Below are 12224 nucleotides of genomic sequence, written 5' to 3'. Positions count from 1 at the left end.
AAAATCCAGCCGGACTCCGGAACAACGCGGAAGCGAGAGACAGCTCCGCTGTCGCCGCCGCCGCCGCGACGGCGCCGGGGGCGGGCGCTTTCGCAAGTTTCAGTTCCCACCTCGATTTGCTGAATACACGTGACCCTTTGCCACAGGGCCAGCCGGGCAGGCAACGATCCAGCAACGGGCCAAGTGACACCGGCAGCGGCAGCGGCGGGGGCGCTGCCGGCTTGCGTGGTGCTGTACGGCAGCGGGACACAGACGCCGCTGCGTCGTCAGGTGCAGGCTTGGGCGCGAGGGCCGGCGGCGGCGCCGGCGGCGGCGGCAGCCAGGTCGTCATCGCCGCGTCGCGCGCCACTGCGGGCGCGACGCGTCTGTTGTACGACATCGGCCACCCGTTCAGCAGCGATGAAGAGTCGTACGGTGACGATGGCAGCGAAGGCAATAGTGCGGTTGCGAGCGCGACTGTACGGCACGGTGGGCCTGTACGGCTACCGCAGCGGCTCTTCCGGGTGCAGCTGAACCCGCAAGCGGCCGACACCACGACTTTCGGCCCGACGCGACCCGTGGGGCCGCCGCGGCCGCCGCTGCCGCCAGGTCATCATCATCATCACCACCACCATCATCACCACCACAGCTCTTCGTCAGCGCAGCAGCTGCAGCAACTAAACCGGCTGAGGCGCCGTACGAGCGAGTACGACACTGACGACGATGACGGCGTCGTCGGCGGCGCGTTGGTCATCGGCGGCGGCGGTGGCGCAGCCGGTGGTGGTACGGCTTTCCAGGAGCGGTTTCTTGCTGATCTCCGTCGCCGCGACGCCCAGCGGGCTGCCCTGATGCAGCTGCTGATGCTCGGTGGTGAGGAGGAGTTGTTACGGGAGGTAAGCTCGGCAACGTCAGTGGGGTTCCGGTTGTGCTTCAGGGCTGTTGTGTCTGCTATGGTGGGGTATTGACGTGAGGTACCATCTGGAAATCCGTGACCGGTTTGGGATTGGTTAGGGATTGGGTGTCGTTAGGATCTTTGCGATGATGATTTGGATCCAGGCTGGATCTGAGCGTTTTTCTTTTCCTTTTGCTAGATTTCGAATTTTTCGAATCTGGAGCGCCGTGGAAAAATATGTTGTGAGGCACGTTCAGCCCTCGCACACGTCGCCGGCTGAACGAAGTCCCTCTTCTTTTCCCCATCCCCCACATTCACACACTTACACACTTACCGCAAGACGACGGGACAGTAATATTTTTACTGCAGTTTGCATTTCCAGTTATATATGTTATTCAGTCCAAATGCTTCTTGTCGTCACCCACCCATCCACCCACCCAACCAACCAACCCCGGGAGATTTTTCTCTTTTTTGCACATATCCCCTCAATCCCCCGGGTGTGCCTGTGCGCTTTCAAACCCCTTTCCCCCCGCCTCTCCGCCTGATGCCGGTTCGTGTCCACCCGTGTGTATGTATGTATGTACGTTTCGAGTATCTGTGGCAGGCTGAGGACGAGCAGTTGGCCCTAGGTGAGTCATCCGCTCAGCCGGGTGGTGGGTGGGACGCCGGGGGGGAACGCACAACGTACATGTGCTGCACTGCAAGGTTATGTATGTATGTATGGAGGGAGGGAGGGAGGGAGGGAGGGATGTGTATGTGTGTATCGGGACTTACACGAGACTTATATTGCTTTTATTATGTTTGCAGTTTCTGTGGCTGCGTATCATCAGATCGTTAAAGCGCTGGCACTGCAAATCAGTACGTTTGTTTTCCCGTCTTGACCTGGTGTGAATGAAGTCAAGACATTGACATTTACCCCTCCGGGTTCTCGTCCCTCGCGCGGTCTCTGGCTGCAGCGCTGATGTTATCACTACAAGAAGCTGCCGCCGCCAGCGGCGGCGGCGGCACTGCCGCGCCCGCCGCCGCCACCCCCACCGCCGTCCCCGGCATGCCACGAATGGTGACGGTGCGTGTGACCCATGGGCCGTTTCTCGAGGTGGTGGCCGCTGCTGCGGAGCCGGCATTGTCGTACGAGGAGCTGTTGGCGTTGGAAGACGTTAAGGTCACCACCCCAAAGGTACGGTACGGCACTGCGGCGTATCCCACCCAACACTTTACGTTATTATATTGAGCTAATTGGCCGTGGCATTGTGGTGCGAGGCACACGTCGTGTTGCGGTCCGTGTTCCTTTTTTTGGACGTCTCGACCTCTTTTCCCCCCCGCTCTTTCTCCCTACTTCTGATACACTCTTGCCCTGGCAGCATCTTCACTCGTTCACGTGGTTCGTCTTTCCCCTACCGCTCTCACCTTGTCAAGCTTGGCCATGATTGCTAGGACCTCCTCCGACAGCTGCTCCATGTCCCCCCCTTCCCCCCTAACTAGGGCTCCTACGGGTTGTGGGGGCCGTTTTCCTCTCCTCTTCCGTCGACCCTCTCCCCCCTCACCCTCCGGCATAGACCTCTTGGACAGGACTGCTGCTATTGCTGTGTGGTGCTAGGGGGTGTGTATCGCTAACGTGACACCGTAAGGCGTGCATGCGCCCTCGTGGCGCTTTTGTTGAAGTCCTAATCTCTTAGATGGCGCCATAGCACGTTAGCGTTGTGCAGTGCTAGTTAGCGCTGTCCAGCACACACCGCCCCGAACGCTTTTGCGGTCTCCCGTCGCATATTCCCCCTCCCCCGCCACTGCCGCCACCGCCGTCGCCTTCTTGTCCACCTGATGCAGGAGGTCCTGGATGCGCTGCCGTACTACAAGTACGACGGTGCAGGGTCCGCGCCCGATGGGTGAGTACGGGCGAGGTGATGGAGAGGATGGTACCGGGTAGTGTGGCGTAGGAGGCACGTATGGGGGCTATGGGGGATCTCTTGTGGTGTGGGTGGTGTGGGGTGGGGTGGAGTCCGCGTCATTTTAGGGCGGGGGCGGGGCTGTTGATGGGTTGCGGAGGAGGAGGAGGAGGAGGAGGAGGAGAGGAGGACGGGGGTTGTACTGCTATCTCTGGGGGTTATGGACGAGCGGTACGGCATGCAGTGCAGTGCAGTGCAGCGCAACCCACTACATGCGTGTCCGCTAGCGGGATAATAGCTGTTTCCGTGATATTCTTTTCCAATCCAAACTTGGCGCATCAGGTGGCGGCAAGGTCCCCTTTTTGCTTTTAACCCCACCCCACCCACCCACTCGCCCTGCTGCTGCTGCTGCCGACATCCGCTCCTGCAGCGCCTGTGCTATTTGCCAGTGTGATTACGAGGCAGGGGATCAGCTTGTACGACTACCCTGTCTGCATGTACTGCATTCGGAGTGCGGCAAGAAGTGGCTTGGGGAGTACTCTAAAAAGTGCCCGGTGTGTAAGCAGGAGGTCTGTTAGCTGAAAGGCTGAAGAACGCTCCTGGCAGGTCGGGGTAAAGGCAGCAGAAGCAGGAACAACAGCATCAGGCAGAAGCAGCAGATGCAGATGCAGGAGCAAGGAGCAGGAGCAGGAGCATATCCATGCTATTGAGAGGCGGCGGGTGATGATGGACTGGGGGGGGAGGCATTCATGGGCTGTGCTGCTTAGCGGTAATGAACGAACGAGTGATGGGAATAACGGGACATATCCCGCGTTGTGTGAATCCCGCGTTGCCCGGGTTTTAACTCATTCATTTGGGCGGCTGGGCGGCTGGCCAGCTGCCGAAGAGGTAGGGCATAATGTGTGGTGTGCTTCCACAGGCTGTCAGGCCGATATAGTCCCCCCCACCACCACCACCATGGAAACTAGTTTCGTCGGGCCCCTAAGATTAAAATCGGCGACTGTGGAAGCAATCATGGAGTGGGAGAAGGGGCTGGAGAAGACTTGTGGGGAGGGCGATGAAAGGAAAGCCAGAGAAATGTCCCATGACCCAGCTGAGTGGCATGATAGGATTGAATGGTGGGGTACTTGGCTTTGGCGCGGGTGAGATTATTTTAGGTCTTTAGGGGGGCCATGCACATTGCATGTGTGTGTGTGTTGAGCGTTTAAGAGTGGAAGAGGCCCTGTGCCTTGTCCTTTGGGCGTGTTCGTGGTCATGTTCGTGTAGCAATTCGCGCCCGTATTGTGTGTGCTTGGTTGTGCGCTTATATGCGCCGGGTGGAGCAATATGTGCAAAGTTAGTGTCCATAGAGCCAGAAACGGAAACAGAAACGGAAACAGAAACTGTAGAAAGTAGCAACGTTGCTTGTGGGCGCGTGATGATTAGCGTGTGTGCGCATACAGGTGGGGATATGGTTTGAGGCGTGTGTTTTTGATTCTGTGCTAGCCTGCGTGCGCTGTCTCTAGTCTGGTTTCAGCTTTGTTATAACTCCCGAGTCGGGGAGAAGAGAGGAACTGGGGATATGTGTAGGGGGTATGCAGCTGCAGCAGCAGGGGTAGAGCGCAAAGGGCAACGCACGCACGCACCATTGCTGTGATGCTCGTTCGGGACGCAGAAGTTTACGATTTACGGCACATCCTGACGGCAGACACTTCCGGAATGAAAAGGCCTGTCCCGATTGGCAAACTAACTTAGTTAGTTGGTTAGTTATATTAGTTACTCTCGGTTAGCCAGGCTAGGCGCGATGGCTAGGCCAGGCTAGGTAACTGCGATGTGCACACAAGTCGAGTCTCTTGTTGAATGACCCTCCCAAGAGATAGGCCCGGCCGGAGAACAGTTCAGGCAGGTCCAGGTGACAGGGCAGAAAACAACCCAAGGATTGCTGTGGGCTGCGGGTTGGGGAGGCGACACAGCCCCGACACAGCTGCCTTTATGAGCAGTCCGGTTACCGCGGTTTGCGGTGGAGGGGATGTAGAGATCCAAATCAACGGGCCATGTCATTTGGCTCCAGAGCCAGAGCCCACGGCCCAGTCAAGCGTCCTCGTAACCGAGTGGGAAAACTCTAGTATTGTGCATCACCCTTGCCATTCGCTAAGCGCTGTCGAGAACTGGAGATGCAAACCAGCGAAGCGTTCGTGCCGTTCGATGTGTGTGTGTGGGGGGGACTTTGTGTGAAGCGGCACTGTAATCACGACAGTTGGTACCCAACCACCAACCAACTCCACAGCCCGATCCCATCGACACGACACACATAGTACGTTGCACTGCAGTGGCAGTGACGTACGTTTTCGTGCGCTGCCTGAAGGTCGCACGCGTGTTGCGCCCTGATAGTAGGTCTACTACACCGCACTTAGAGCAGGCACTCGTTGGCCATGAGGGCTGGTGTCCATGCGAACATAAAGATCTACCATACCTACCAGGCTTATGTAAATTTAGGTATAATCATTTGAATTCAAACAACAAGCTTAACCACCCTGTAACAACATCAACATCAACAAGTGCCTGAAAATTTGGAGTGGATTTCGAATGAGAGATCCCGAGTACGTCCGCGGTTATTGCTTCACGTGCATGCCGGGCTGGGGCCGGATAGCGCTTCCAGCTCGCCACCGTCACCGCGGGATGCCGCACCGCACATTTTGACGAAAAATATGTCGACCAGGGAAACTTGCAATGCTAGCGTCTTTCTGTTCGATCACGTATGCTGTTGTTGTTGAGCAAGAACCGTTTCCTTGAGACGCTGGAGAGTAGCGGCAGAAGTATTCATCATAAGGCCACGGCTACAGAGAGCCTTTCATTTAGGCTGTTAAATACAGCTAAGCGCCACGGACTTCCCCCCGGGTCCTATTACTGCTGTCACCATTCTCTGGTTTAGGCGTGTCGGTCACTTTCCAACATCCCCCCGTGTGCAACCCATACCCTGGTGCTGATCGGGACCGAGATAATGCCCTTTTCTACAGAAGTCGCTCGGACAGGCAGCTATTAAACAGTTGGACGAAACACGCCGCCCAGCAGGGGCCGGAGCTGTCGCCGTTCCATTCACCAAATCTCCATTCGCCTGCACGCGCATGTGCGAGAGGAATCAGGAGAAAGACGACGAGCATGATGACTACGATACGATTTTTTGTACGAGCGTGCTAACTGAGGTTTTGTGTCCAGTGAAGTTAGCACGGCCTGGCCGAATTCTTTTTGAGTAAGGCCCACAGTGTTGTGCGGGAGGCGTTCCTAAGGGCGCTGTACTCGACCCGTTCGGGGTCCACTGCTGTGACAATCGCATTCTACGATAGCGAGAAAGGGAGCCCGGAGGGGGTTCCCACGCTGGGCTATGCAACACCGCAAAATGTTGCTCAGATCTGCTGATGCAGCTGTTCGGCGGAAACATTCCTGTCCTGACCTCCCGTCCTGGTTTACGAGAAGCCGTCTTTCGAGGGCACGTAGCCTTTCCAAATGACTGCGTGCCTGCCGGGGCCGTCCGTGCCCCTGTACGTGGTTCTGCTGGGTTCTTAGGACTGCACCGGAATATTCCTTCCCTCCACGCTACCTTGTAATACAAGAGTCACGATGGATCGCACGGGGCCAGGACTAGGAGTTAGCCATCGCACTGCAAGCCACATGTCATCTAAGCCTTCTGCTGTCCCCCTTCTCCAGCCTTTTTCCAGCCTTCTGCTGGCAGCCCTTACCCAGGGGGAAGAAGTTCCATAACCCATCCGGCAGGCCCGCACCTCTGGCCGTAGGCAACTATGCAGTGCTGATTCAGGGGTTCTCTTCATGACAAAATTGGTCAAGGGTGCACTGCATGGGTTGCGTACACCGCAACGGAGCAGCCATGCTCTGTCCCTTCCAGTTCCGTTCCGCTATCGTCCGCTATGCCATATATTTCGTTGGGACCCTCCTATGAAGCCCTGTCCCACATTAGAGAACTTAGTTGGCAAGCAGGGTTGTCAGGAGTAAGAGGATATCGTTGGTAGGTAGGTGTAATTTCCCGCCTATCCACATTGCCCACAAATAGCGGTGTCGGTCAACGTAGGTCAACGCTGCTTCGGTGTGACTGAAGGCCTGGAACGTCCTGTGTAAAGCAAAGCGCGTGAGTCAAGAAGCGAATGCAGTGTGTGATGATTTACTCTGTCCTCGGGGGAGGGGTTGAGGCTTGGTTCTGCCAGGGATTGTTTGCCTGATGTAGCGACCACCCTGAGAGAGAGGCCGCCAAGCTTAAGGCAAGGAGTCTGCTGTTAATGTTTAAGCATCTTCAGAGCTTTATTGACATGATATTTACGCACGTAGGACGAAGGTAGCGGAGGAGCAAGCACGCCTGGAAAGATCTTGCATCCTTCGTGTCTACAAGGGTCACGCCGCGAAACTTCGTTGGTGTCCTGTCGTGCTGAACTCCGCAGCTATACCTGGTCTGCGCGGACGTTCAAAACAAAGGCAAGCCTTTGCTGTCCTTATCCAATATAAACATACTTTGTATCTAGGGACTACCTAAAATGGAACCTTTTTTCACACTCAGCTGAAAAGTAAACGGTGCAAAGTGCGAGAACGTTCCTTTACTTGTTAAGAACTTGGCTTTCCTCATGAGAAACAGCACGTCAGTGTGATCTGGTTGGCCGCTTTATGCCCTGTGCCAGGCTATTGAAGTTCCGGAATTTTAGAACTATCGAAGCCACAAGCTGGATACCGCTATCGTAGCAAATATTACGATCCGTATAAAATATTGCGATCTGCACCGCGCTTTGCATCGATTTGTGGGAGTACGGATCCGGCAGGCCACGGTCAAAATTGCTCAGCAAAGCATCCTGCAAAAGCAAGGATGAGGAGGTCATGCTGTTGCAATAGTACACTTCTTTAATGACAAGGTCCAACTCAGTGGTGCCATCCGTTTTTGCTGCATACTCAACATAATATCTTTATTTTCCTTGGCCAACTTATGGGCACCTGTACTCTTGCGCAGTAGGGCCGGGTCTCCCTGCGGGCGGGTGGGGGACCAGGCCGCGTGGCCCCGCAGGCGGAGTCGAGGTGTGTGGCTTCAAGGGCTTACTATGGCGCCTGCATAACGTTTGCATCTCCATAGCGTTTGGAGAGTAGTGGCAGGCCCCTGCCTTGACAGATTCTGGGCATAAAAGTGTTCCTCCATAGTCCGTCCCACTTGCCAAGGCCAAGCGTGGTGCATACGTGAAGCGGTATTTGTTAAAGATGATACAACTTGTCAACCTTTTTCAAATTTGCGCAGGCCGGGTCCTAATGGAACGATCTCCGCCTGGTGGCTCTGTGGCGGCATAGGAGGCTGGCAGCCTATTTATGTGGCACAGCGGACAAGTGTCACAGAATCAACAGAACAATCAACGCACGCCTATACAGCAAACTCACGCCTTTGCGCATCAAGATGCCGGTGCGGCGGCAAGTTCAGGGAGCTGGGGTCGACCACTTCAATCTGCCGGGAGCAAAGGAGCAGCGGCCGGCTCTCAGCAGTATGCCCAGTCCGGAGGGCTGCTGTTACCGGCACCGTTCACTGTCATCTCCCCAGCTCAGATATCGGTCGCCGGATTGCACCAACAGACGACTCAAATGGCTATTGGCATGCCGCAGCAGCAACAGGCGCTGCTGCCACATCAGCAACCAGTCCAACAAACATGGGCAGGGACGCAGACTTGGACAGTTCAGCAGCAGCCGCAGCTGCCGCAGCACCTTGCGCAGCAGCAGCGGCAGCAGCAGCTATACCAACAGCAGCTTCATCAACACCACTTGTATCAACAGCAGCTGCACCAGCAACAGCAGCTGCACCAGCAACAGCAGCTACACCAGCAACAGCAGCTGCACCAGCAACAGCAGCTACACCAGCAACACCAACTTCAACAGGAGCAGGTGCTGCAGCTGCCCCACCACTCCCCCCAGGCTTCCATAACTCATCCATCGGGAGGAAGGGGCTGGGGCGGCCAGCGCTTGCCCTACCCCCGCTACGGCGGCCACCTTGCCGAGCCCTTTCCGGGCGCTGCCCCACGGCAGGACATCGGCCGCGGCCGGGGCCGGGGCGGTGGCGGTGCTGGCGGTAGCGGCTCGGGCCATGGATGGCGTAGTGGCCGCGGCGCTCCGGGTGGTTCGGGCCGGGGTGGAGCTAGTAGTGGTGCTGGTGGTGCCGGGCCTCCGGGTGCGCATTCTGACGCGCTGGTGCATCAGCTCTTCATGATCATTCGGCAGCTCCCCCGCGCCCAAGCGCCGCAGGACGTCGTGGCCGGTCAACTGGCTGGTCTAGACGGCCGCGGCCTGGCAGCGCTGCTCAAACAGCTTGCAAACAGTGGCCTGGTTGCGCAGACCTGGGAGCTGTTCGATTGGTTGCGTTCCCTGGGTCCTGGCCACGAGCTGACGCGGCTGCTGGACGTGTTTCCGTACACGGCCATGATTTCCTTGTGCAGCAGCAACCGACGCGACATGGAACTTGCATTAGCGCTTAGCCGGGAGATGGTGGCGCGCGGCGTGCCGCGCAACGTCCACACTTTTTCCGCGCTCATGAACGTATGCATCAAGGCGGGCCAACACCAGACTGCGCTAGATGTGTGGCGGGAGCTGCAGGACGCAGGAGTCCGGCCCAATGTGAGTATTTGGCTTCCTATCCCGATACCGGTTTGCCTGTCTTGTTTCAAGAGCAGTTCCTTTCGCCGGAAAAACACACCTGGTGACTGCACGACGTCTGGGGGAGTACATGCAGCGCGCTCTGTGGAGAGCGTGCGCGCATTTTTTAATCTTTTCTCCGTTTGCTCATTTGTGCCCGGCATGTTGCTATTTTTGTTCATTGTATTTACGCGTTTCGCGTAATTGCTAATTTCTAATTATACTGCAGCTAATTGAATAGAGATTAGCTGCAGTATTGCAGATAATATGCTATCTATGTTGTTTATATATTATATATAACGTAAGTAACCTGTAACGTAACCTGACATTCTTATGGTATTGCACTTGGATTGGCCGCCAAGCTACTCGTGTATTCCCCGGAAAAGGGAACCCCCCAGGCAAGGGAACGTTCCGCTTATCTTTTGCGAAAGCTAGTCAGCAGCCAGCGGCAATGAACCCGCGTGAGAGCAACATTTTTTGCGTTTCGTTGTTCCTTTTGCGATCTTGGCTTTTCGTGTTGCCCACCCACAATGCAGGTCGTCACGTACAACACGCTTATCGATGCGTACGGCAAGACGGGGCAGTGGGCCGAAGCACTGAAGATCCTGGCAAGGATGAAGGAGGAGGTGCGTAATACGTTGTTCGTTAGCAGTATAAGTCTGGTGCAGCGCATGCCCTAACACTCTACTTGGTTGCTGCGAACCGCGACCAACCGGGTTGGAGCGATGCGGTGTGCACCATGTGAAAGCCGTAAGCATAGGCGTCATCCGACTGGCGGGTCGGTTGCTTGGTTGGCTATTCCCAGTGCTTGCGGGCGGCGGCATTCCTGCATTTCACAGGGTTGGGGCCCCTCCAGGGAGGCTGCGGCACTGAGGCGGGGAAGACGTACCTGCACCTTGGCTGTGCTTACGTGTGCACGACGTGACGAATTTTCGGTGTTGTTCGCCGACCATACTTTGCCTTTTGCATTTGCATGCATGACGTGCACCTGTGGCGTCATTCATTTCGCTTCTGTGCATGCAGCCTCTCAGCTCCTGGGGGCCGTCCCTATGGCCGCACTGGAACCCCCCTGGTCCGTTCATTTGGCGCTGGCGCTGGTGTTGGCCTCCTCATCGTTGGCCTGTCACCGCCTGTCGCGGTTACATAGATATGGGCACTTTGATGCCATGCATCATCGTTTTTGCACCTCGCACGCAGTGCCCTTCCTTCCTCGGACATCGGCACTGCATGTTCGTTTTTTGCTTTATGTTTCCCGCGTTCTTTCCCCCCTCCCCACCAGCGTCACTCGTTCGTGGTTCGTCTTTCCCCTCCCCCCCACCATCACTTGGGCAGGGCATGGAGCCGGTGACAAGGACGTACAACACGCTGATGATCGCGTGCAACAGCAGCAACCAGTGGCACGAAGCGCTTGGTGTGTACAACGAGATGCTGGCGAACGGTCACACGCCCAACACTACCACCTACAACGCGCTGATCACTGTGTACACCAAAGCGGGCCAGTTGGAGAAAGTCATGGAGACATTTCGGGAGATGGTGCGTCCGTGCGCGCGACTCCCGCGAACTTCCCTGCTAGATGGTCCCCTGGGCGTGTGAACCCTTTGTTGAGTCGCTGCGACGAAACTTCAAATTTCAAGGCCTTTAACCTCTGTCGGGCCGACAGAGGTAGGATAATACCCAATGAGACGCATAATACGCTGCACCACCGCTTCCGGAAAAAGATTGTCCAGAAAAAGATTGTCCGGAAAAGCTCACAGCACCACTCACCGCAAAACTCATCACGATTGCGCTGCCAGGAGTCTGCGGGCTGCGAGCGCACCGTCATCACGTACTCGGCGCTGATCTCCGCGTGCGAGCGGGACGGGCAGTGGGAGCTGGCGCTGCAGATGTTCAGCCAGATGCTTCGCGAGGGCTGCACCCCCAACGTCATCACCTACAACTCGCTCATCACCGCGCTGGCTGCCGGGTCGCAGTGGGAGAGGGCGGCGGATGTTTTCGTGCAGCTTCAACGCCAGGCACGTCGTTTGGGGGCTGGGGAAGTTGCGGCTGGGTTGGGAAGCATTGCGGTTAGGAGAGCAGGTGGGAAGCAGGCGAGGAGGGAAAGAGCTGGTTGTGGGGACATGGGGGCAAGTTGCGAGTTTGTAGGCCTTCGGGAAAGATGAGAAGGATTTCAGGATAGAGGTTGTTTCAGTTGCAATGAGCTGCTATGTATTGTTACATGTATGTATGTGTTAATCCTCCGCAGGGTTGCGAGCCCGACGTGGTCACCTACACTGCGCTGATCAACGCCTACGGGAGGGGCGGGCAGTGGCGCCGTGCGCTGCAGGTAGGTCTGTGTGTCGGTGTGCTGCTTGGTGGACATGCTGGGGCAGCCGTAGCGCACAGATGGAGCAAGCCGGGGTAGCTTGAAACCCGGGTAGCTTGGCATTGATTTTAGTTGGTATTGGTTTTAGTTGGTATTGGTTTTAGTTGCTGCGGCGAGGGGAACGGCAGGTGGTAAGGAATGGCTAGTTGCGGCGAGGATGACATGCCATTGCTGGGCTTGCGTGAGTTATCCTGTCACTCTTACATTACTGACTCACGGGAGAAATGCTTGAAAATGTTCCCTCTTAAACTTGGGAAGTTTACGTGGATTTTTTCCTGCTCTGCTCTGCTCTGCACTTCTCCTCGTCTCCGGTCTTTGACTTCATTTATTCGTCCATTCCTTTTGAACTGTTGTGCATATGGTGTTATCAGCTATCGCACTGCGCTTTGTTTTTCAGTACTGTGCTGTTCTGTGCCCCTCACTGCTTATCCGGTCCCTACTCCTCCCCCTCCCGCAGGCCTTTGACTGC

The 12224-nt window shown here is 56.3% G+C and overlaps 1 protein-coding gene across 1 annotated transcript; it reads left to right on the top strand.

Moving 5' to 3' along the window:
* Positions 1 to 9210: 9210 nt before the first annotated feature.
* On the top strand, positions 9211 to 11713 carry VOLCADRAFT_42994 (uncharacterized protein; the record flags this gene model as incomplete). Its single annotated transcript, XM_002952228.1, has 4 exons — positions 9211 to 9363; positions 10726 to 10926; positions 11187 to 11429; positions 11636 to 11713. Coding segments are annotated over 4 exons (675 nt in total), but the record flags the coding sequence as incomplete, so codon positions are not given.
* Positions 11714 to 12224: the final 511 nt, after the last annotated feature.

Source organism: Volvox carteri (assembly GCF_000143455.1).
Source record: "Volvox carteri f. nagariensis unplaced genomic scaffold VOLCAscaffold_28, whole genome shotgun sequence".
Lineage (NCBI taxonomy): Eukaryota > Viridiplantae > Chlorophyta > Chlorophyceae > Chlamydomonadales > Volvocaceae > Volvox > Volvox carteri.
The sequence above is the reverse complement of the archived record's forward strand: the minus strand, read 5'-3'. Positions and strand labels throughout refer to the sequence as shown.